General features: G+C 37.9%; 1 protein-coding gene across 1 annotated transcript in view; it reads left to right on the top strand.

Moving 5' to 3' along the window:
• The window catches only part of CFI (complement factor I), a 54,519-nt gene that overhangs the window by 13,255 nt on the left and 15,160 nt on the right, over positions 1–26,104 (top strand). The window contains exons 3-11 of the mRNA XM_026499181.4: positions 7,451–7,730; positions 9,396–9,549; positions 13,057–13,238; positions 14,107–14,220; positions 14,319–14,429; positions 21,690–21,731; positions 22,912–22,947; positions 25,014–25,117; positions 25,279–25,382. Of these exons, the coding sequence (XP_026354966.1) occupies positions 7,451–7,730; positions 9,396–9,549; positions 13,057–13,238; positions 14,107–14,220; positions 14,319–14,429; positions 21,690–21,731; positions 22,912–22,947; positions 25,014–25,117; positions 25,279–25,382 (1,127 nt within the window). The remainder of the gene's footprint in view (positions 1–7,450; positions 7,731–9,395; positions 9,550–13,056; positions 13,239–14,106; positions 14,221–14,318; positions 14,430–21,689; positions 21,732–22,911; positions 22,948–25,013; positions 25,118–25,278; positions 25,383–26,104) is intronic.

Genomic DNA, 26,104 nt, shown 5'->3' with positions numbered 1-26,104 from the left:
ATAACTGCTAAAAATTTTTGAACATGTGCTTCTAGTATATATGAATGTATTTATTAATAAATAATGAATACACTGCTATATAAATAATGCACCTTAAAAACAAATATAATTTTAAGCACATAAATAATCTTTTATAATTTTCATCAGTCTTAATGGAATAATGTCATTAAACACACTTCATTATTTTTAAAATTTTTCCTTTGATTTAATGGCATATTAGCTGCAAAAGATACTTTAGAAAGAGCAACATACACAATAAACACATAGAGGAGGTTCCTCATTAATGATATTAGATATAAATCTATATTTCAAATACTCATTTTAATACTACTAATTGGGGGGCAGGGCTGACTTCCTGTCATATCTAATTAACTCTTCATTGTTTTTAACCCCATGATGTGGCTGACGAACAGTTTCTACTGGGGTAAGAAGTGTAGACTCTGCCATTTGCTTTTCCACTGGTGTTGCATTTTGGCATTATTTTCAGTCCAGCATTCATTTCACTGTACGAATCTTTAAACCACTCGCCCACTTGTGATGATTATTTTAGCTAAAACTAAATCATATAATCCCTAATCAGCACATGTATATGGTTCTCCATCCTAAAACAAAAACCCTCTGTTGACTCAATATCCGCTTCCAATTATCACCCCATTTCTCTGTGCCCCTTTACGTCTAAACTCTCAAAAATTTGCTACGCTCAGTTTCTCTTTTTCCATTGTTTCTTGAACCCATTCAGGCTCGAGTTCCCACCATTCCACCAAAATTACATTTTTCAAGGTCACCATTTAACTAGAGAAGCATTAGACACAGCTGCTGGTCACTCCTTCCTTCTCTTTGCCTCTGTACACCATTTTCTATTTATTTGTCTTTTACTTCACTGACCACATCTTCTCATCTCCTTTACAAATTCTTTATCATCTGCCCAACTTCTAAGTATTGGAGGGCTCACACCCTCCAGCGGCTTTATATTTCATTCAGAGAATAAGCTGGTCTTTATAGTAACTTATAATAAGGTCCTATATGATCAATCGCCCATCGATCCAGTTCTCTGACCTCATCTCCTCCTGTTCTCCTCCAGCCTCTTACTCCCCCCCAGCTACACCTGCTCCCTAGACCAAGAGCACATCAAATATTCTTCTCCCCTACAGACTGGGCTCATTTTTCTGACCATGACCATACCTCACATCTAGATACCTGCCTGGCTTGCTCACTCACCTTCATATGTCTGCTCCAGGTAAACCTTCCCCAAAGCTTTCCCTGACAATTCTATACAGAATAGCAGTCTTCCCCTCACTCTCCCCAATCTCTATCTCTCTTACCCTGCATAGCATTCGTCACCTTATGTTATACTATGTGTTTATTCTCTATTCATTCTTGTCTGTCTTCTACTAGAAATGTAAGCTCTAAGACTTTGTGCAGTTCAATCTTGTATCTGTAGGACCTAGAACAGTGCCTGGCACATAGTAAGCTCTCAGTAAATATTGAATTAATATGTTATGAGTGCAGGCACACATGCCGATCCATATTTGAATATTATTAGTAAGGATTAATTTCTTCCTACTTTTTTGATAAAACAAATTAATATAATTTCTGTTATTTTACCCACCTGATTATCTTCACACTCCCAGAGTATACGTAACCCACTTTAAAAGTTATTGGTCAACAGAAGTGGTTCTCAGTCTTTGGGAGCATAAGAATCTTTATGGAACTTGTTTAAGCTACAGATTTCAAGGTCTTTCCCTAGAGACCAGAAGATCTATCGTTTGGATTCAAGAATCTGCATTTACAAGATGATTCACCTTAGGTGGTTTTCATACAGATGGTCTAGGGCCACAATTGGAAATACCTGATCCATGTATTTGGTAGGTCTTTTATAGCTTGTTACTCCAGGCTAAATAAAAATGAAAAACACTTCTTTAGCATGCTTCAATCAACTCACACATAGCTCACACACAGAATGATTTAGGTCCCATACTTTCTAGATAAGTGGTTCTCCAGATTTGGGATTATGAAGACTATCTAGATATCAATAGCTATGTATATCTAGATACCTAGCCTATATTACACAGTAACCAATTCCAAAATCTCAGTGGCTTCACACTACAGAAGTTAATTTTTACTCATGCAAAGTCCACTGTGGGTCTGGGTGACTCTCTAGGAAACCCGTCCTCCATGTGTTGGCCCAACATTGTGGGCTGCTTTGGTTCTATGGTATCTCTGCAACACATGTCTCCATGATCACCATGTCAGGACAGGTCATTGAGCATGGGCAATTACATGCTTCCACCTGAAACCATTACATGTTCCTTCAGCTTACATTCCATTGGCCAAAGCAAATTACCACCATGTCCAACCTCAGCAAGGAATACAATCTTCCCATTGGCCTGGAAGTAGAGCAAAATAAGATTTTAGTAAACAGTGTTAATGTTTACCTCGAAGATAAACATTAAGAAAGCTTTTGATCCATCACCCCATCTTATACCATCAACCACATACATAATAGCAACTGTTGTTTTAGTATCTGTTATTGTGGGTGGGAAGTGACAATGTCTATATAATTTCAGTGATGATTTAAATAATTTTTCTTATTAGTCTTAGTAGCATCTATATACATTGGAAAGATGAGTTTACATAAATGTATGAGGTATAATTTATAATCTGTTTCAGGCAGACTGGAATACAAATGCATTTACAAACCCCTTTAAAAACATCTTTAGAGATCATCAGCCCACTACTCTAGGCATTGAGGACCCATAGACACACGTAACTCCTCCAGTCCCCTCAGCATTAAAGCCCGCTGTTTTACACAGCAGATAAACAAAGCTTACTCTTCTGTCCCTAGCTACGGCCCCACAATAACTTTCTAGCTAGCTCGCATTTGGTTATAGCCATTGTCGACAGCCACTGTGTTGGTGTTAGCCATTACCATCAACCTGAAATTCAAAATGTAACACTACTATAAAATTGATTCCAACTTACAATGAAAAGTTGTAAGAATAGAAAAGTGCTTAATTTCTAAGGCAATCTCCTCCACCATTCCCTGATTATACCTTCTCCTATATCTTCCTCAATTGTGTTTCAACAATATTGCTCCCTTTCTCTTAAAGCTTCAGTGTTCCCGACTCTGTTAGATCCCTGATCTTAGCCTGTAGTTATTATGAAATCTCCTATGTCCTAACAACCACAAATTCTCTCTTTATTCTGGATCCCTTTATGCTACTATCCCATCCATTTTCCTTCAAAGCCTAATGCTCAATTTTTCCTCCACTGAAAGCATACTGATATTCTTTTTTGTTTAATTATGTTTATCAAATTAATCCATGTGTATAGTTTACAAAGGCAAATAAGGCTTAAAACCATGGTAATACTAAAAATATTTAACAACGGATTGGGCATAGATACTGACCACTCAGGTAAGATCATGAATCAATTATCTTTGTTTATAAAATACCCTTATCATACCCATCACCCATCCTCACCATGATTCTCTCCATCCAGAGACAACCACTTTCAAGTCATTGCTGTTTTTTCTATTTTTTTTCTTCAGCTATTTATATCAGATTCCTTTATAATAAGTTTATACTAACATTTATTTTAAACAATTGCCTGGATTTTTAGTCACTCCATCTTCTTCAAAAGTACTAATTCCTAAACTTTTCTGGGGTTCTGTGGGGTGAATTTGCTTTATTCTTATGACCTTTCCTCATCAGGCCTCTCAGTTCCCTCTGGTCTGCTGAATCCATTACCACCAGCCCTTCTGCTTTCCAATTTTGGTAACACCTCAAGTCTGTAGTCCTCTTTTGCTGGGTGGACTGCAGAGAACTCCGGCCCTGAAGCCTTGACGCAACCCATCCATCTTACCAGCCATCTTGGGCCTGTCTGGTTTAATCTGGCTTCTTGTGGCTTTGTTTTGGAATGCTGCCAGGACAGGCCCCTGACTTTCCTGATAGCTGGCCATAACTTCTTTGCTGGCCTCCAGGCATCCTGTTAGAGCCCAACTGATTTCCTGTAACAGTCTCCCCATTCGCTTTCGTGTATTGGTTATACCTTATTTAAAAAAAAAAAATTCTTTTACCCTCATTTTAGTGGGGCTTGGGGAGAAAGCAGAGATTTTTTTTTTTTTTACAGATATATTTATTTATTTGAGAGAGAGCGAGCATGAGCAGGAGGGGAAGAGGGAGAAGGAGAGAGAAACTCAAACAGACTCTGCACTGAGCACAGAGCCCCATGAAGGGCTTGATCTCATGATTCTGAGATCATAACCTTAGCCAAAACCAAGAGTCAGACACTTAACCAGCTGAGCCACCCAGGTGCCCTGGAAGCAGAGACTTTTTTTTTTTTTTTAATTTTTTTAAAGGTTTTATTTATTTATTTGACAGAGAGAGAGACAGCCAGTGAGAGAGGGAACACAAGCAGGGGTAGTGGGAGAGGGAGAAGCAGGCTCCCAGCGGAGCAGAGAGCCCGATGCGGGGCTCGATCCCAGGACACTGGGATCACGCGCTGGGCAGAAGGCAGACGCTTAACGACTGAGCCACCCAGAGACTTTTTTAAAGCCTGTGTTCGGTCTCCCACATCAAAGCACAAGGGCAATCAAAACGGCTACCCTATACTTCTGCTTCCATTTTTTCATTTCCCATTCTGGCCTCAACTCACCCAGGTCTGGTTTCTGCCTCCAACACTTAGCTAACACTACTTCTTTGAAAAGTCCCAATGATCTTTGTTCATCTAATTCAGTGGCCCTTTTACAGCCTCATTCTCTGAAGCTCACTGCAGCATTAGACACATGGAGCAAAGGACGCCTCTCTGGTTGGGAAGCAAATTCTCTTTTACTTGTTCCACATCTTCAGCTCCTTACATGTAAATTCTCCTCCATGTTCTGTGTTTGCTGGGCGTTTTTTCACCATTCAATGAATACCAGGTCCACCACACCCCTTAAAGCAGATTTGAGCTGGGAAAAAGAAGCAGCTTTCACCTGAAATGAAAATCAGAGTTTCAATGATTACAGAGAACTGGACATTGCCATTGTTGTTATATAACTGTTCCTGGACTAAAAGTCTTGGTTTTTTGTTTTTGCACTAATCTAAGAATGACTGAAAAGTTATGACACTTGCCCATGTTTCTGTCCAAAGAGCAAGAAGAAAATGGCACCTCAGAAAGGGTTTAAAGGGATAAAGGCTGGAAAGAATCTAGTTGTTTTCTACTTGCACCCAGTTGGAATGTCTCTCCTTCAATACAAGGGGGATACGTAGAAGGGTGACAGTGCCTGCTGTCAGGGTAATTACAATCTTCTCAGTGAAAGATATAGGAGCTAAGTAATTACAAAAATTTCAACTCTAATTAAAGTGCCACAAAAGAGGTACATGGAACCATGGAAAGTATGTGAGTGGCAGATTTCTTTAAAGATCAGCGTGTCAAAAGCCAGTGTAGTGAATGACCGATTTGTCAAATTTTCTTGTTTCTGTGGCTATTTAATAAAGTTTACTGATAAGCATATTAGATGGAATGACTTTCAAACTTATGCAAAATTTTGCATCGTTTTAATTGATTGGCTTTTGTTTGTTTTCATGGCAGCATTTAAAGATTGTCCAACTTGTTTCTGCCCCCACTGGCTGTTATTGCAGCTGGAGGACACTGAGAAAGAGATGGGGGCTTGTTGCCCGGGGCTGGGGAGACTAAAGGACAAGACACTCATCCTCCAGACGGGCCAGCCAGGGGATGGAGACAGCACTGGCTTTCCACAACTCACTTTTGACCCAATTGGTCTGTTGCCAGCCCTCCACCTATTTCCCCTGGATTCCTGCAAGTCTAATTGGCCTCCTGTCTATCTGGTCTGATCTCCACGATCTTCCTCAAATGCATATTTGCTTCTTTGCTTAAAGTGGCTCTCCCCAGGACCTGCTCTCTTATCCTCCACCAGCCTCCCTTTCTGTTCTCTAGCCTCAACAAGCCTGCTGTTCTCTTTCTTACAGTCCTGCCAAAAGTGCCTACCCACCACCACCTCTGCCAGTGACTTCTGCTAAGCACCTTCAGAACTCAGCCCAGATTAGCTCTTTCTGGAAATGTCCCAGAGCCTCCTAGTCGGGCCAGGACCCAGAGCACTGTCCTGATGGCATCTCCAGCCCATCTCTATCAGAGACATTGTCAGTTAGGCTTGCATGTCTCTCTTTGGGTTCAATAGGGAGTTTTATGCCTCTGGTCCTAGCCTTAGGCCATTCTCTGGCACAGAATGGTGCGTACTAACTCATTTACTGAGTTAACTAATAAATGAGCTAATAATCTGTCTTCCAAGCTTTAGACACATACCAGATATCCCCTTCTCCACAAAGTGCTTCCAGATGCGTGTCCTTCAGACACTTCATACTCAACAGGTCCCAAACCAAATTCATAATAGCATTATACATCTTCACTATCACTCAACCTCAAAACCTAGGACCCACCTTCAACCCAACTTGGATTAAATTGTCCAATCCTATTGCTTTTGCTTGCTTGAGTGTCTTTCCAAACCATTTTCATACTCCACTCCTACTACTTCTTACCAGTTTCCCGACCAGTGACCACCCCATTTGAAGCATATGAAACCCTATATGCCCATCAGTTGGAATGGCTCATGATTCCCTAAATACATTCTGCACCCTCCCTCCTGTGTTTTGCTAGCTCCAGCCCTCTGCTAGCATCTGTCCTTCCTCACCTTGCTCAAATACTACCACTTCCATGAGGCCTTTTTAAATTCCCCTAAATAGATAAGTAAATAAATAAATACCCCTAGGAAGACTAACTCCCTTCCACTCTGGTTCTCCAAGAGTACTGTGTTGTATTTGTACCACTGCGATATCAGTTACCACAATCTGCCTTGTACCCCGGTTATTATGTTTCTGTCTTAGTGCCTAGATATCAAGCCCTTGGAAGACAAAGCCCACATACGTTCATCTTAGAGAAACTTTATACACAGTAGGAGTTTAACAAATGGTTTTGCATTTATTAATAAAATTAACCAATTTCACTCATCAATTCATTCCACAGGACTATATTTAGCACCAATTTTATTACTTCTTAACATGACTTAGGAGATTCATTGACTTCTTCCAAGGCAGATCTTTATGTTGGCTTTAAGATCATAATAGCTCCCATTGACCTCATGCCTAGTACCTGTCAACCATTATATGTATGTAATTTCTAATCCTTGAAGTAACCTTGCAAAATAAAAGACATTACCCCATTTTCCAGATGAGAAAACACACATTTCATGAGGGTAAGTAACTTACCCAAGGACATGTAACTGTAAGTACCCAAGCTAGGACTAGAAGTCAGGTTTGTGATTCTGAAAGCCACTACACCACATCATCTCACCTGTACTGTGTGGTAGGTAAGTTTGTTTTGTTCCTTTCCTTCACTTAGTCAACTTCAAAAAGAAGATTTTAGTTTGTTATGTTTGTTTTGTGTTTTACAGCTTTCTTTGGTATCACACACACCTCAAAAGGATCTGGTAGATAAAAAGTGCTTAACTGAAAAACACACACATCTCTCCTGCAAGAAAGTCTTCTGCCAACCATGGCAGAAATGCATCGACGGGACCTGTATTTGTAAACTCCCTTATCAGTGCCCAAAGAATGGCACCTTAGTGTGTTCAACTAACGGGAAAACCTACCCAACTTACTGTCAGCAGAAGAGTTTCGAATGTCTTCGTCCGGAGGCAAAGTTTTTAAATAGAGGAGCATGCAGAGCTGAAGGTAGGAAAAGCCTAGTTGAACCTATGATGTGAGAAGGAAATTGTTTACCATACTTTCTATTAGAAAATAATTTTGCTATGAAATGTTATGATGCCAATTCAAAATTCCTGTCTAGACCCTCAATTGTAATTGTGGTAATAACTAAAGAAATTAGAGTCACCAGAATATAGCCAGCCTTTGAGTCCACTGCACAAGGCCCTGAGGCCAGTCCCTCCCCTCAGTGCCTGTGCCACCCTCTGCTGCCCAGCCCTTCAAAATTATCCCCACCGTCACTTCTACTTGGCTAGCAGAACTATTCCTAGAGCCATTGAGTTGGTTCAGAACCCAGTGAACAAGTCTTTACATGAGATCAATCCTGATATGGAGCAGCATTTCTGGACCTCCAGCTTCAATAATTTCTTCCAGCATCCATCCCATCAGCCCCTATCCCTAGGGAGCCCCAAACCCATTGGCCCTGATCTAACGGGAGCTCAGGCCATTACTGACCTGGGACATTACTGACCTAGGTCATGCTCTTACCTAGCAAACTTGGCACATCAGATGAAAGAGCTTGTCTACACTCCATCCAGGTTCCTAATGCAGTGAGGAGGCTGGGATGCTAGTAGGTGAATTTGTGGAGTGGTTAAGGTTAGGAATCCCACTGTCAGATTGAGTGGCAAGCCCCTCCACCCCACCTCGGTTATTGACAAGCTATGTGACTGGCAGACCGCATTTTCCACATCTGTAAAATGTGAATAACACTAGTTCCTAACTCATAAGACCCTCATGAAAATTAAATAAAATGATGAATGTAAAGATCTTCACATAGTGTTTCACACACAGAAAGAGCTCATGAAATTTTAGCTATGACAGCAAGCCTCAGGCTTATCTTCTGGTATCAATTATCACAGGGACTTCATGAACTGATAAAAAAACACTCAAAACTTCTCCTTTTTAAAGATTTATTTATTTATTTGAGAGAGAGAGAGAGCATAGGTGGGGAGGGACAGAGGGAGAGGGAGAGAAAAACTCAGAGTCCATGCTCAGTGAAGAGCCTGACCTGGGGCTCAATCTCACAATCCTGAGATCACGACCTGAGCTGAAACCAAGAGTCAGGTGCTCAACCAACTGTGCCACCCAGGTGCCCCAAAACATTCTTTTTAAAGGTATCATGACATATGCTGACACACAGTACCTAAATATCTGTGTGATGCTGAGTGAAGAGGTTGAGGCACTGGGGAACAGGAAAAGGAGAGCTCCCTACTGCCTGTTGGAAAGGAGGGAAGCAATAATGGAGATTATTTTGTCAGTGGCAGACTTTTGTTCTCTTGAGGCATTAAATGCCTTAAATATATGAGAATACGTATAACTTTTTTACATTGTAATTATTTGTTTGGCTTACTTTGAGGAGCACACACTTGGGAGTGAGATCAATATGGTAGCTTCCAATTCCTGGCTTCCCCACTGGAGCGAGCAACTTAACCTCATGTGTAAAAATGGAGGATAAATATCAGTGTAGTCTTCACAGGGTTGCTTTGTGAAATAATTGCTTACTGTTGTTAAAATTTTCATGGTGTTCAAAGTTAATTTGAAATTATCTCTTTTGTTATTTTAAAGGCTTTTCATCAGGAGCAAAAAGGTGAATGCCTAAATATTGCTCATTCTTTTGGTTTTTTTAAATTTTAGCGCAATTTAATGTTTCCGTAAAGTATGGAAATACCACTTCGGAAGGAATTGTTGAAGTAAAACTTGTAGAACAAGATAAGAAAATGTTCATATGTAAAAAACCCTGGAGCATGGCGGAGGCTAATGTAGCCTGTCTTGACCTTGGATTTCAACAGTGAGTGCTTGTTGTCAGTGGATTTTCCCAGGATTCGTTTTATTGTTTCAACTATTTGCTTTTTTGTTTTTTTAAGATAAAATTTCTTTTTTTTTAAGATTTTATTTATTTATTTGACAGACAGTGAAAGAGCACAAGCAAGGGGAACAGAAGAGGGAGAAGCAGACTCCCCACTGAGCAGGGAGGCTAACGCAGGGCTTGATCCCAGGACCCTGGGATCATGAATTGAGCCAGAGGCAGATGCTTAACTGACTGAGCCACCCAGGCACCCCAACTATTTGCTTTTTGATTACCCAATCTTTCTCTGCCTTAATTTCCTCATATGTAACCCGAGAATATTAACACCCTGCCTCATAGCCCTGTTACGAGGATTAACTATGTTCATGCGTCACTAGCACTTGGAACACCATTGAGCACAGAGCACCTGTAAGTTTGTTGAAGTATCTGGATATGAATCCTTTGCAGTTCCAGAAAGTTGTAAATATGTTCATTACTATCTATCTCTGCTTGTCTGTAGTCATGTCCACTTTTTCATACCTAATATTATCTATGCCTTCTCTCTTTTTTTCTTGATCTACCTTGAAGAGATCTATTTGACTGTGTTTTTGATTTCTATATTTTATATGTAAATTGTCTCTTGTTCCTTTCTTTCAACCTTATTAAGGTTTTGTTGTTCCCTTTGGCTCTCTCTCTTCTTTTCTCTATTGTATTTTTCCTAATTCCTTGAATTGAATGCTTACTTAACTCATCGATTTACAACTTTTCTTGTTTTCTAATATAAGCATTTAAGGTACAAATCTCCCAGGTAATGCTTCATCTGCATGCCATAAATCTCAGTGGCATAAAAGGAGTGTTTTATTTATTGTTCAATTTGAAATATTTTTTAATTTTCAGTATAATTTCATTTTTTGATTTAGAAGTTTCTTTTTTACTTTCCTAATGAATATATATTTGCTTTTAGTTAGCTTTTTGTTATAGATTTCTTATTTAATTGTACTGTGGTAAGAGAATGGTCTCTATATGATGACAATTGTTTAAATATTCATTGACACTTGCTTTTTGCTGAATATATATTATTTTTTATTTATTTTTTAATATTTTTTATTATGTTAGTCACCATACAGTACATCCCCAGTGTGCTGAGTATATTTTAAATGTTTCACGTGCGTTCTATATAATAAATGTGCTGTCCATTAAAATAAGTAAGCTTGTTAACTGCTTTGTTCAAACCTTTTCCTACTTATTTACTCACAAGCTTTCTATGTCTTTATCTGTTAAATGTGTCCTTTATAAACAGCACGTATCTAGGTTTTTTTTTTTTAATCCAATATGACAACTGTCTGAAGAGCTTAGTCCATTTACGTTATTGTGATTATTTACATTATTGAACTTATTTTCTCTATCTTACTTTAGTATTATTATTTACCCTGCTTTTTCTGTGTACTTGTTTTTCCTTTTCTAATTTCTGTTGGGTTTAATAAAGTTGTATTTTTTAATCCCCCAGCCCCTTCTACTTGGTGTGTAAATTATATACATCCTATTTCTGTTCCTTTAGTGGTTATCTTCACATTTATACCATGAATTCTTGACTTAGGAAGTCCTTACCCTCTTAGGAATAATATAAGGAACGTCATTATTTCTACCAAGTTTCCAGTATTTAGTTCCCCATTATTTTTATATATCCCTGCAGTGAATTACTATCATTATATAATAAGCAATCATTATTACTGCTGCTCAGCCAGTGCTCGCTCAGATTTATTTCATGTTTACCAACATCTTGGTTTGTTGCTGCTTGCTGCATCTCTCAATTTTATTCTGAATTCAGTTTCCTTCTTCCTAAACCACATCTGCTAGTAGTTCATTAGTGAGAGTATCTTATTAAATTGAGCCACAAGACATTTGTGATTTTTGACAGTTTGTGACCTACAACCTATAATTCAATCTAATGGGAAACTCTCTCAGTCTTTGATCTCTCAGTATTTTGCTCTTATCATATTTTGTAGGAGCTCATGGACAGAGTTCTCTTATTTTATTTTATTTTACTTATTTATTTTTAAGGATTTTATTTATTTATTTGAGAGAGAATGACAGAGATCACAGAGGGTGAGGGAGAAGCAGACTCCCTACTGAACAGAGAGCCCCACCCAGGGCTCGATCCGAAGACCCTGGGATCATGACCTGAGCCAAAGGTAGACGCTCAACTGACTGAGCCACCCAGGAGCCCCCAGACTTCTCTTATTTTAGCCAGTGGGTATTTTCCTTACTTCTTTAAGACCTCATTGAGCCACTTGTTGGGCTCCCTGCTCAGCTGGGAGTCTGCTTCTCTCTCTCTCCCTCCGCTCCCCCCTTGCCTGCTCGTGCTCTCCCTCTCAAATAAATAAAATCTTAAAAAAAGAAGAAGAAGAACTTATTGAAAGCATTTTATCTAATAATTTTAGAAAGTTTTAAATTGAGAGGTTTTTTTCAAATTATTTACCTGTCATATTGCCCCAGTGGCTCTCATTTGTTCTCATATTTTGATGCTGTTTGGCACAGTTTTATGACTCCTTTTTATCATCATTATTGATCTGAAATCATTAAAAATGCCTTTCTTATTCCCTTTAATTGTTTTCATTTTGCCTTTCATTATAATTGATCTAATATTTATATTGCCATTATTGCTTTGTTATTGTTTATATTTACCTGATGCATCTTTACTCAACTTCTTATTTTTAACACCATTTCCTCCATTTCCTTCTAAACAGAAGCAGAGAGCAATTGAATGTTCTAGAAGAATAGTTTACTGTAACTCATCATCTCTAGGCTATTGAGTCATAGAGGGAGCACAAATTCTGAACAAATTGAGAAGTCCAAGCAATGGCATATAGATGCCAAAATATCACCTTAATACTGTCAAGGCTGAATTGAGGACATGGCTTGGCATAAAAACAAAATGAACCTGCTAGAATTAAACCAACTTAACCTCCCAAATTCTAAGCAATAATGGGGTCATCCAGGTAAGCCTTACAGCATGAGGCATGTGAAGAGGTCCCCAAAAGGAAAGATAGAAAAGGTGAGCTAACCTTGCCTGATTTATAATTCCCAAATTCCCTGATCAATTATTCACTCCCTTTCCTTGAGCAAAAAGGAATTAAGAGATGGAGAGAAGCCAAGAATGATGCATCTCAGGTTGGAAGGAAACACCAGGAGTGTGGAAGAAGGAGTTCTCCTTAACAAGAAACAGAGAAGAGGAAACAAATATTTGCTGAGTGTTTGCCACGTTTGAGCTTCGGCTAGCCAGTTTAAATTGATTGTTTTAATTAATCTTTACAAAACTAGCTGAGATTATCATATTCCCTTTTACAGGTGAAGATACTGAGGCTCAGAGAACTTAAGCATCTTGTTCAATGTATCACTCAAATGTAGAAAATCAGACGAGATTACTTTAGTTCCTTTCCTCCTACACTAAGGTTATATATGCAAAGTACTAAACATTCTACCCTAGTGTCTCACTTATTCTATTTGTAGAGGTGCTTATGATATTCAGAAACAGTTTGAGATTCCTGAAAATCTCTCTATGAATTCCACCGAATGTCTCCAAGTGCATTGTCGAGGATTAGAGACGAGTTTGGCTGAATGTACTTTTACTAAGAGAAGAACTAGAAATGACCAGGATTTCGCTGGTGTGGTTTGCTACACACAGAATGCAGGTTGGTAGAGTACTTGCCTGAAACTTCAAAGCTTCCTTCCAAATTGTTTATTGCACACCACGTCTGTAGTAAACAAACAAATGATAGATACTCAGTTGCAATAATAGAGGCAAAATCATTTTTTGGGCTTTAGAACCTAAATTGGTGCCTTTCCTCTGTTGTACCTTTTTGCATTCAAATATTACTTCTCTTCAGGTTCTTTTACGGGGAGCAAAGTTGCCTGACTCCTCTTTGCTTGCTGAAACGTCTGGATTAAAGTTAATATAACAAACATAAGTAACACGAGCATCAGAAGAAGCCTCAATATCTCCTATGAGAGGTCCGGCCTACACACTTCAAAATGTCTTTAAAATATTTAAGTGACCACAATCTCAAGACAGTCATGGCACTTTTCTCCTTGGTCCTGACATGGGAATATTTTAGTCATACATATGGTTTTAAAGGCTAATGCCTTTTTTTGGTGCTAAAAAACAAAAAGTACCATCAAAATATAAATGGCACTGCCCAAGTAAGTCATGGCATGGAAGTGAGGATCTGTGCAGTAGCACGAAAGGAATGGTTGAGCACCCGTGTTTGCTGACGTGAGCAAGGGCCCGTGATCCCTGAGCCCTCTCCTCCAGCCTCAGCAAGTACAGACCTCCACAGTAAATACCGTTTTTCAGAGATAACGAAAGGGCCTCCACAAACCAGCTTTGCCATTTATTTTCCTTATCAACCATACATGTTGTGTTGATGCTACCAATACGTTTTTTATCATTTTCTATTTGATGCCTGACTTTATCTTACTGTCCTCATTATTCCAAATGGGATCAAGATGTCACCTACAACTCTGTAAATAAATTTCACAGAGAGAATTCCCAATTTACAGCTCCTCCAGCGAATGACTCCTTTCACTGTGTGAATGGGAAATACATTCCTCAAAAGCGAACCTGTAATGGTATCAACGATTGTGGAGACCAGAGTGACGAACTGTGCTGCACAGGTAGTAGAAGACCGCCCCTGCATTTCGGACTCTGTCTTAGTGGATTTTAAATATGAAAAAATAAAAATAAAAACCTTCTTCTATTTATGTTTGTGTAGGATGCCAAGGCAAAGGTTTCTTCTGTAAATCTGGTGTTTGTATTCCAAGCAAATATAAGTGCAATGGTGAGCTGGATTGCATTACAGGAGAAGATGAAATTGGTTGTGAAGGTAATTAAGGTTTTGTGTTATGTTTTTCCATTACTTGATCTGGGGACTGTGAAACTTTCTTTTAGGTAAATTGTAATCTGAAGTGAGTTTAGGAGAGTGTTAGCAGTAAGAGTACGATTGAGTGGGCATTCGAAGAACTGTGGAGTGTTCTTCTCTCATATTTTCATTTATTAAATACATTCATCATTTCAGAAATTTTATTAGAAAAGCTCCCACATAACAAAAAATAGATTATTAGAATGAGCCAATATGTGCCTCTCTCTCAGCTTGAACAATTATCAATATTTTGCCAGTCTTGTTCAGCTTGTTTGAGTATTTTAAAGCACATTTGAGATATTATGTCACTTCACCTATATACATTTCTAATGATACAAACACTTAATACATACACAATATACTCTCATTAGTATACCTAATAATAATAATAATAATTCCCTAACCCTGCTTAAGAACAGCCCATGTTCAAGTTTTCCCAACTGTCTCAAAAGTATTTTTTAAAAGATTTTATTTATTTATTTGAGAGAGAGAGAGTGAGCCAGAGGGAGAGGGGGAGATAATCTGAAGCCAACTCCAAGCTGAGCCCAGAGCCCTATGTGGGGCTTGATCCCACAACTATGAGATCATGACCAGAGCTGAAACCAAGTCATCGGATGCTTAACTGACTGATCCACTAGGCACCCCTCTCAAAAATGTCCTTTTAGAACAATGTGTTTGAATTAGGCTCCAAAAGAATCTAACATTGTATTTGATTATTAAGTTTTTAAAGTATCTTTTATTCTTTAAGAGTTACCCACCTGGAAACACAATGGTCCAATATCTTTGGGACACAGCAAAAGCAGTTCTAAGAGGGAAGTTTATACCAATTCAGGCCAATCTCAAGAAAGAAGAAAAATCCCAAATAAATAATATAACATTATACCTAAAGGAACTAGAAAAGGAAGAACCGAAAAGGCCCAAAGTTAGTAAAAGGAAGGAATTAATAAAGATTAGAATAGAAATAAATGAAATAGAGACTCAATTAAATTAAATTAAATTAAATTAAAAATACCAATGAAACCAAGAGTTGGTTCTTTGAAAAGATAAACAAAATTGATAATCTTTAGCTAGAGCCATTGAAATAAAAAAAAAAGTAGAGTCAAATAAATAAAATAAGAAATGAAAAAGGCAGAGGAACTGACACCACAGAAATGCAAAGGATTATAAGAGACTGTTATGAAAATGATATGGCAACAAATTGGACAACCTAAAAGAAACTGATAAATTCTTAGAGAAATACAATTTTCCAAAGCTGAATCAGGAATAAATAGAAAATCTGAACAGGCCAATTACTAGTAATGAAATTGAATTGGTAATAAAAAAAGCTCCCAACAAACAAAAGTTCAGTACCAAACGGCTTCACAGGTTAATTCTAACAAACACTTAAAAAAGAGCCAATACCTATTCTTCTACAACTATTCCAAAAAGGAAGAGGAAGGAAAACATCCAAATTCATTCTGCGAGGCCAGCATTACCCTGATACCAAAATTAGACAAAGACACTACAAAAAAAGAAAATTATACATCAATATCCCTAATGAACAAACCAAATTCAACAATACATTAAAAGGATCATTCACCATGATCAAGTGTCAGGGATGCAAGAATGGTTCAATATCCTCTAATCAATCAGTGTGATATATCAAATTAACAAAATGAAGGATAAAACATATTATCATCACAATAGATTCAAAATAAGAATTTGGGGGTGCCTGGGTGGCACAGTCATTAAGCATCTGCCGTCAGCTCAGGGCGTAATCCCAGTGTCTGGGATCGAGCCCCACGTCAGGCTCCTCCACTAGGAGCCTCCTTCTTCCTCTCCCACTCCCCCTGCTTGTGTTCCCTCTCTCACTGGCTGTCTCTGTCAAATAAATAAAAAATTTAAAAATCTTTTTTAAAAATTACAAAATAAGAATTTGACAAAATTCAATATACATTCATGATAAAAACTCTCAACCAAGTGGGTTTAGAGGGAACATACCTCAACATACTAAAGGCCATATATGACAAACCTACAGCTAACATCATACTCAATGGTGAAAATCTGAAAGCTTTTCCTGTAAGCTCAGGAACAAGACAAGGATGTCCACTATTGTCACTTTCGTTCAACATAGTACTGGAGTCCTAACAATCAGGAAAGGAAGGAAGGAAGGAAGGAAGGAAGGAAGGAAGGAAGGAAGGAAGGAAGGGAGGGAGGGAGGGAGGGAGGAAGGAAGGAAAGAAAGAAAGAAAAGAAAGAAGAAAGAGAAAGAATTTAAATTTGTAAGGAAAAAATAAAACTGTCACCATTTGCAAATGACATGATACTTTACATAGAAACTCTAGGGGTGTCTGTGTGGCTCAGTCAGTTGGGCATCCAACTCTTGGTTTAGGCTCAGGTCATGGTCTCATGATCATGGGTCTTGAGATTGGTCTTGAGATGAATTCCTGCATCAGGCTCTGCACTCAGTGGGGAATCTACTTGAAGATTCTCTCCCTCTACCCCTCCCTCTCCCTCATACAAATAAATAAATCTTTTTTAAAAAGAAGAAAACTAAAGACTCCACAAAAGAAACTATAAGAACTAATAAATGAATTCAGTAAAATTGCAGGATACAAAGTTAACATTCAGATAGCAGTTGTGTTTCTATATACTAGTAACAAACCATCAGAGAAATAAATTAAGATAACAATCCCATTTACAATTTCACCAAAGGAATAAAATACCTAGGAATAAATTTAATCAAGGAGGTAAAAGACTTACACTCTGAAAACTATAAGACATTGATGAAAGAAATTTAAAGTGATACAAATAAATGGAAAAATATACCATGTTCATGGATTGGGTGAACAGATATTTTTTAAATGTCCATACTACCCAAAGTAATCTACAGATTTAACACAATCCCTCAAAATATCAATAGTATTTTTCACAGACCTAGAGCAAAGAATCCTAAAATTTGTATGGAACCACAAAAGACCCTGAATAGCCAAAGCAATCTTGAGAAAGAAGAACAAAACTGGACATACCACAATCCTATATTTCAAGATATACTACAAAGCTATAGTAATCAAACAGTATGGTACTGGCACAAAAGCAGACACACAGATCAATAGAACAGGATAGAAAGTCCACAACTAAATTGATGCTTACATGGTCAATTAACCTACAACAAAGGAGGCAAGAATAAACAATCTAGAAAAGACAGTCTCTTCAATAAATGGTGTTGGGAAAGCTGGAAATGTACATTCAAAAAAATGAAACTGGACCACTTTCTTACACTATACACAAAAATAAACTCAAAATGGATTAAAGACCTAAATGTATTTTAATTAATTGAATTTAAATTAAAAAAATAAACACCTAAATGTGAGACCTGAAACCATAAGACTCCTAAAAAAGAACATAAGCAGTAATCTCTTGGATGCCAGCTTTAGCAACATTTTTCTAGATATATCTCCTCAGGTGAGGGAAACAAAAGCAAAAATAAACTATTGGGACTACAACAAAATAAAAAGCTTTTGCAGAGCAGAGAAAACCATCAACAAAATAAATACGTGACCTATTGAGTGGGAGAAGATATTTGTGAATGATATATCTGATAGGGGGTTAATATCCAAAATATATAAAAACTTATACAACTCATTACACACACACACACACACACACATTAATTTGATTAATAAATGGGCAGAGGACTGAATAGACATTTGTCCAAAGAAGACATACAGATGGCCAACAGACACATGAAAAGATACTCAACATCCCTAATCAGGGAGATGCGAATAAAAACCACAGTGAGGTATCACCTCACACGAGTCAGCATGGCTGATATCAAAAAGACAAGAAATAATAAGTGTCAGCGAAGATGTGGAGAAAAGGGAACCCTTATGCACTGTTATGGGAATGTAAGCTGATGCAGCCACTATGGAAAACAGTATGGAGGTTTCTCAAAAAAAAAATTTTATATATATATATATATATGTGTGTGTGTGTGTATTTATAACTACCATATGATCCAGCAATTCCACTACTGGGTATTTACCCAAAGAAAACAAAAACACAAATGCAAAAAGGATATATGCACCTCTATGTTTATTGCAGCATGATTTACGGTAGCCAAGATATGGAAGTAACCTAGGTGTCCAATGACAAATGAATGGATAAAGAAGATGTGACACACACACACACACACACACACACACTCACACACACACTCACTCACAGAGGAATATGACTCAGGTCATAAAAAAGAATGACATTTTACCATTTGCAACAACATGATAAACCTAGAAAGTTTTATACTGAGTGAAATAAGTCAGAGAACTACAAATACCATATGATTTCACTTATATGTGGAATTTTTAAAAAACGAATGAACAAACAAAGAAAAGCAGAGACAGATATGTAAATACAGAGAACAAACTGGTGGCTGCCAGAGTGGGGTACGTGGGGAGGATGGGGGAATTAGTTGAAGGAGATTAAGAAGTACAGACTTCCAGTTATAAAATAAGTAAGCCATGGGGATGAAAAGTACAGCATATAGAGTATAGCCAATAATAGTGTAACGATGTTGCACAATGACACATAGTAACTACACTTATTGTGGTCAGCGTTGCATAATATATAGAATTGTTGAATCATGAGGTCATACACCTGAAACTAATATAACATTGTATATCAACTATATTTCAATTTTAAAAATGTTACCTATCGGGGCACCTGGGTGGCTCAGCCATTAAGTGTCTGCCTTCGGCTCAGGTCATGATCCCAGAAGGGATGGAGCCCCGTGTAGGGCTCCCTGCTCAGCGGGAAGCCTGCTTCTCCCTCTCCCACTCCCCCTGCTGGTGTTCCCTCTCTTGCTGTGTCTCTCTCTGTCAAATAAATAAAATTTTTAAAAAATTTAAAAAGTTACCTACTCATCCACCCCCAATTTTTTTCATGCCATTCATTTTTAGAGAAACTTGGTCATTTGCCTACAGGATGTTCCTTATTCTGGATTTATAGAGATTTGATTAGATACAAAGTTCAATATTTTAGGCAAGAATTCTTGATGGGTAGTGCTGTGTCCTTTCTATTACATAAAATGCCATGTTCCCTGGGTATGGCACTACTAACGATGCTTCAATTGGTCACTGGATCAGCTTGATCTTTCCTTTAAAAAGTTCCCCCACAACGTTTCATCTTAATGGTTTTTAGTAACCTCTGTGATTATTGCCTAGTCCAATTTGTCAATAGGAACTATAAGATGGTGATTTCTAATTCAGCATTCCTTCTTCATTTATTAACTGGTTTTCTATAGAGAAGAACTTTCCCTCATCAACTATTTTGTTTCCATGAAATGCAATTTGTAGTAGAAAGGAAGCATAGTTTTTAATTTTTTCCCTCTACTTACCAAGTTTCAAAGCAATGAGTTGATGCTCTCTGTGGTTTGGTGCTCATTGGAAAACCTCTGATGGTAAAAATATTTACTAGGTACCTACTCTGTGTCATACAGACTGACTTCTTGCTTACATCAATGCTTTCTCGAAGTTATTATATTCATTGATTTACTCAATGAATATTTATTAAGTTATTACTATGTGGGCCTGGCCCACATAGTTCTTGAAACAGAATCTAATTATTTTTATATCCCAAATGTGCCTTACAGGTAAGCATTAAATACGTGGTGGAGATATATATGAACAAATGAATTGATAATAATTACATTTTGCCGTTGCTTGGTATTATTTGACTCTACCGAAGTCTTGTTTAATTTCCCATAGACATCAGTTCTTAAATGTAAAAACACACTTTTTAGGATCTCAGATCATATTATTTCTTTTGGAATTTATATAAGCAGTTGAGCAAAATACTTTTATGTCCATTAAATATAGTTAAAACCTTAGTAAAGAGAGGAGAGAGAGAGAAACTTCCAAATGTTTTTTAGGAAGGAAGACAGTAAGTCATGACTCTTGCCAGTGAAGCTTGAGAGTCATTTCCTCCCAGTTTCACTGAGATAGAATTGACATACAACAATGTATATAAGTTTAAGGTGTGCAGCATAATGACTTGACACACATATATTGAGACGATGACTACAGTACGTTTAGTTTAACATCGTCATGTCATACAGTCACAATATTTTTTTCTTTGTGATGAGAACGTTTAGGATTTACTCCCTTAGCAACTTTCAGGTATACCATACAGCAATGGTAACTGTCGTCACCGTGCTGTACAGGACACCCGGTCACCGTGCTGTACAGGACACCCGGTCACCGTGCTGTACAGGACACCCGCAGCACTTACTGATCCGGAAGTTTGTACCTTTTGACCACGTTCACCTAATTCCCTACCCCCACCCCTGCCCCTAGTAATCACAAATCTGATCTCTTTTTCTATGAGTTTGTTTTGTTAGATTCCACATATAAGTGAGATCATCCAGCATTTGTCTTCCTGTGAAGCTCTACAGTTGATTTCACTTTTTCAGTACAATGATATTTGGGGTTTCTTCTCCTTCTCCTCCTCCTCTTCTGTCCCTTTTCCCTCCCTCTCCTCCTTCTCCTGATTCAAAACTCTAAAGAACAGAATATTAGCCTGTCAGGGAAAAAACCCCCACTGCCAGGGGGTAACTATAATATATTTTATTATAACTATAACATTAAATCAACGTCTTGAATCCATATCAAAAGTACATTTACTCGCTATCATTGTTACTTCAGTTTACCCTTGTTTAGACTGAGTACCACTTTTTGTATTTCGGTAGTGGGTCTAATTCTTCCCTTTCTAAGCAACAGCAAATGAGAGAAGAGATGTAAAATAAAAATATTAGTATATTCACTGATCTTTCAGTGACAGATCAGAATCACTAAGCCAAAGGAAGTTTGGAGTATAACTTGATTTCATGTATCCTGGAAAGCCCACCTTTTATAAATAGAAGTTTAAAAGAGTTATAAATTTTATATAACTGTATAGTAAATTTGCTGTCTGTATGTGTTCAGATATATCCAAAGATACATCTCTTTATAAAACTCAAGTAAAAATTATTTCCTTGCTGTAGTGAAATTGGTGAGTGTTTAAATGCAATATGAAACATCTCTTATATAGTATTGAAAATCAAAGAAAGATGACATACTGTGATTCCCTTTAATCTTTGTAAAAAATTAAGTTGTACTATTTCTGAGATATTAATGATTCGTGTATATTTTATCCAGGTGAATGTTATTTCTTTGCTAGAGTGAGTGTTTTGTTTTGTTTTGTTTTTAGGAACTAGACATCCTGAAATTAAAGGCCATCCTGAAATTAAAGGTAAATCCATTTTTATAATAGAAAATTTATAGTACAGAATTGAAAACAAGGATAAGGTATTATACTTATATGTATAATATCATTGATATGGTATACATTTTTCTCAAAAATTATCCTTTGCTGTGCTGAATTTTTGTGTTTTTTACATGTGGTTCAAGGTAAAAGTTTTATAAAATTCTTGGAATATTGCAGAATTGAAGCAGAACAAAGCTACTGCTGTCTTCTTATATATATATTTTAAAGATTTATTTATTTTAGGGAGAGAGAGAGAGAGAGTGTGTGTGTGTGTGTGTGTGTGTGTGTGAGAGAGAGAGAGAGAGAGAGAGAGAGTGAACTGGGGGAGGGGCATGGGGAGAGGGGGAGGCTTGTTCTCATGATCCTGAGATCATGACCTGAACGGAAATCAAGAGTCAGAGGCTTAACCGACTGAGCCACCCAGGCATCCCTCTTCTTATATTTTAATGTAGCTATTAATTGCACGTGATATGACCACATGTTAGCAATAACTCAGCTTTCACTTTAGTTTAGGCAGAGAGGCCTTTTTAATGTCAGCTCAGTACCCTTTCAGTCAGTGTTAGTAACTGTTCCCTACCTTACGTAAGGACTTTGTGAATCACAGTTGAAAAAGAAGCTTTCCTTCTCTGACCCAAGCATTTTGCCTATTCTAAATGCAGAAAACCACAGCACCATGAGTCTCACCATTCGCTTGTACCAACAGACACCTCTTATTGGTATCTGCAAAATTTCTACATAGTTCGGCCTGAGCCTTCACAATTACCTAGGTATAGAAAGGAAATACGATGGTGTGCTTTGAGGATTTGTACTGTCCTTTTTAAACAGGACAGGTTTTGAGGTGCCTGGGTGGCTCGGTGGGTTAAGCATCCAACTCTTGATTTTGGCTTAAGTCATGATCTCAAGATAGTGAGATCAAGCCCGTGTCCATGGAGCCTGATTAAGATTCTTTCTCTCCCTCGGCCCCTCCCCCACTTGTGCGCGCCCGTGCATGTGTGTGCCTGTGAGCTTTCTCTCTCTCTCTCTCTCTCTCTCTCTCATCAATCAGTCAATCAATCGAGGACAGGTTTTAAGATAGAAAATTATAATCAAAGTTTAAATAATTTTAAGTATTTAATTTTTATTATAAACACAACCATAAACGTTGGAACTTTTTGTTTTATTATAGAAAAAACAGAATTTTTGACTGCTAATATGGATGAAGGTAAATTAACATTATTCCTTTTTACTAGTGCTTCCCTGGTTTACATCTGCATTTTAATGTTGTGTGTGTATTTATGTATGTGTGTATATAAATTAATTCAAGCAACAATTACCTTTGCTATCAATGTAAATAGAAAAAAATTACATTATTCTTCTCCTTATCACTTTTAAGAAAAACAAACACAAATGTTTCTTGGGAACTGCTTTTAAAAATGGGTTAATTCACAAGGCTAATTTTGAAGTGAAAATATTTTAGACCTCCATAACATTTTTTTATTTGCTATGAGCTTTGTCAAGTCAGTTTTGTCAAAAACAACCAGATTTCGAGCATAACCCATGACATATATTTTGCAATAAAAAGATACTAGACTTTACTTGAACTAACTGGTTCTTTTTCAATGTTTTAAACCATGATAACAGAAGGTCTGTGAAGATCTGTATCCCGGCCAGTTGTGCACTAAGAGCCAAATTAAATTAAAGTATTAAGTCCCTGAGGAGACAGTAATTAATAAGAGTTTTTGGGTCAGACAGACTTGTGTTACATCCTGACTCGGTTATTTATTAACTGTGTAACCTTAGGTGAGTAACTTAACCTCAGCAACAAATTGGGAATAAAATAGCTCCCTGTTTTAGGGGGAATTTAAGCTGAAGTTCACATCAGACTCTCTTCTAATTGCCAGGCCTCAAAATCAATTAACAATTTTTTTCATCAGGCAGTGAGTGAAAGATTTAGATTTTTGAAGATACAAACATCAGTCCAAAGAGATTTTCACCAAAGGCCCTTTATTTTCTGCTCAATGTAGTGCTGGTTTTCAGACAGTGTCCAAGCTGTTTCCACGGTCCTCAGCAGATGAGGTCTGTCTTCTTTTAAAGGTCCAAGCACCAATTTAAAACTTACCACCACACTCTTCCCCCAACCCAGTTCTCAGAATGGGTAGGACAAAATAAACAACCAAAAACCCATCCATATTCACACAAGACTTCTCTCCCTTAAGGACCTACGTCCTTCTTATATGCCCAAAGTAATTGACAGTGATATTAATTTTCCTTTCTCATTTGGGGCTAAGAAGCAAGTTCATAAAAATATTCATGATGTGAAGGGGCGCCTGGGTAACGCAGTCGTTAAAGCGTCTGCCTTCCGCTCAGGGTGTGATCCCGGCATTCCGGGATCGAGCCCCACATCAGGCTCCTCTGCTGGGAGCCTGCTTCTTCCTCTCTCACTCGCCTGCTCTGTACCCTCTCTCACTGGCTGTCTCTCTGTCACATAAATAAATAAAATCTTTTAAAAAAAAATATTCGTGATGTGCTAAAATAGAAAGAATAAGGAAAAATCTTATATTTTTACTTTCTTTCTTTTTCACGAATTCTTTTGCCAATTTACATCGCAAGCCTTACTCAGCCACGTGTCTCTGTGTCAAGGGTGCCACATTTAAATGCTCACAGAGGAAGCAAATATCATCCGTGTCAAGTGACGAGAAAATACCCCCTCGCCCACTGATCCTGGATTGTCCCGGATTGTCCTGGATCCTGGCACATTACCTCTCAGGGTTAATATGATGATTGAATGAAATAAACTACATACAATGTATTTAGCACGGGGACTGACACAGAAAGTGCTCAAATGTTAACATCATTAATGTTAATATTATTGAAAAGAATTCCATATGAACAGCCTCTGTAAAGTAAAAACTATGAAAGGGAGAGGATATAGGTGCCCATATTGTCAGCTCGTTCTGATGATTTCTGAATGAGACCCTCATCCTGACTATGCCTGGCCATGTGACATCTTTTATCTATCTGCCAAAGCCTGATAAATGTTTAACCCTTCCGTTAGCCTCTTTCTGCCACCAGTATACCTTTAGGCAGAACTTCAGAGAATCAAGCCAATTTTCATATTAAGCCAGAATTTTTAAACAAGGTCAATAATACCAATTAGCATCTAAAATAATTTATTAATCAATTCAGCCTGTTTTGTTTTAGCAATGAACTTGCTGGTTTTGTGGCATAAATAATGAAGAAGCAATGGGTTTAAAAATCATAATGATACGATCTCTTCCTTTCTTGAAGAAAGAAAATGGATAAAGTCGTTTCTCCCTAAAGTGTCCTGTGGAGTTACAAACAGCGTGCCCATTCGAAGGAAACGAGTCGTAGGAGGAAAGCCAGCATACATGGTAAACGTGTTACTTCCCAGGAGCAGTCCAAGTTTGAGAAACAAAGAAAGGTGGGGAGATATGTAATAAGAGACTGGGACTCTTGCAATGGACATACCTTAGGGCTACCTGTCTATCACTGTCTGGTAGAATGGCAGTGACCACACTAATGTCTCTTACAGGGAGACTTCCCATGGCAGGTGGCAATTAAGGAAAATGAGAAAATCAAATGTGGAGGAATTTATATCGGAGGGTGTTGGATTGTAACTGCTGCACACTGTGTCAGGTAAAAAATGTTTCTGAAAAGATTCTGGATTCCCTGAAATAATGAAAGTGGGTAATAGAGAGTAGAGACTGTGGCAGATGATAGATAAAAACATGTGACAAATTCCACTCTCTTGACAGCCAAATCCCCTCCAATATTCATGATCGGAACCCCAGAGGCCATCCCCCCAGACCAAATTATGATCCCAGATGGCAAAGTCTGATCAAATCCGTAGGTACCAAGTTGTCACATGGCTCATTTGCATGATGAGAAAGCAAGTAGATACTACCTACGTTTTTGTGGAGTTAAGACCAAACTGTTAAGAAGAGTTTGTGACTGAAAAGTTTATAGAGTTGATACTGACCTTGCATTTTCTCTGGTCTCACTTCAACAAGGATGTTGTTTAAAGAGCCTCGTGCATTTAAAGGCTTCAGATGCACAAATCTTTTCTGCCCCTTCCACGTACCATTAAATGTATTTGCTATGTGTTCCAGACAGTAAAGGAACTGCTCAAAGCTTGGCGCTGCTTGTCTCACCGGCTGCTCCAGCTGGCCTGCTCGTCTTCGGCATAAGTGCATCACAGATGTCTCTTCTTCGCATAAGGAGACCAGTCATATGGGATTAGAGCTCACTTAGGGCCTTATTTAAACTTCATGACCTCTTTAAAGACTATTTCCAAATCTAGTCATGTTGGGGGTTAGGTCTTCAACATATGAATTTTAGGGGAACGCAAGTCAGTTCAT

Source organism: Ursus arctos, unplaced genomic scaffold (genome assembly GCF_023065955.2).
Source record: "Ursus arctos isolate Adak ecotype North America unplaced genomic scaffold, UrsArc2.0 scaffold_11, whole genome shotgun sequence".
NCBI classification, from domain to species: Eukaryota; Metazoa; Chordata; class Mammalia; order Carnivora; family Ursidae; genus Ursus; species Ursus arctos.
Note: the sequence above shows the minus strand (reverse complement) of the source record. Positions and strands in the feature narration are given on the sequence as shown.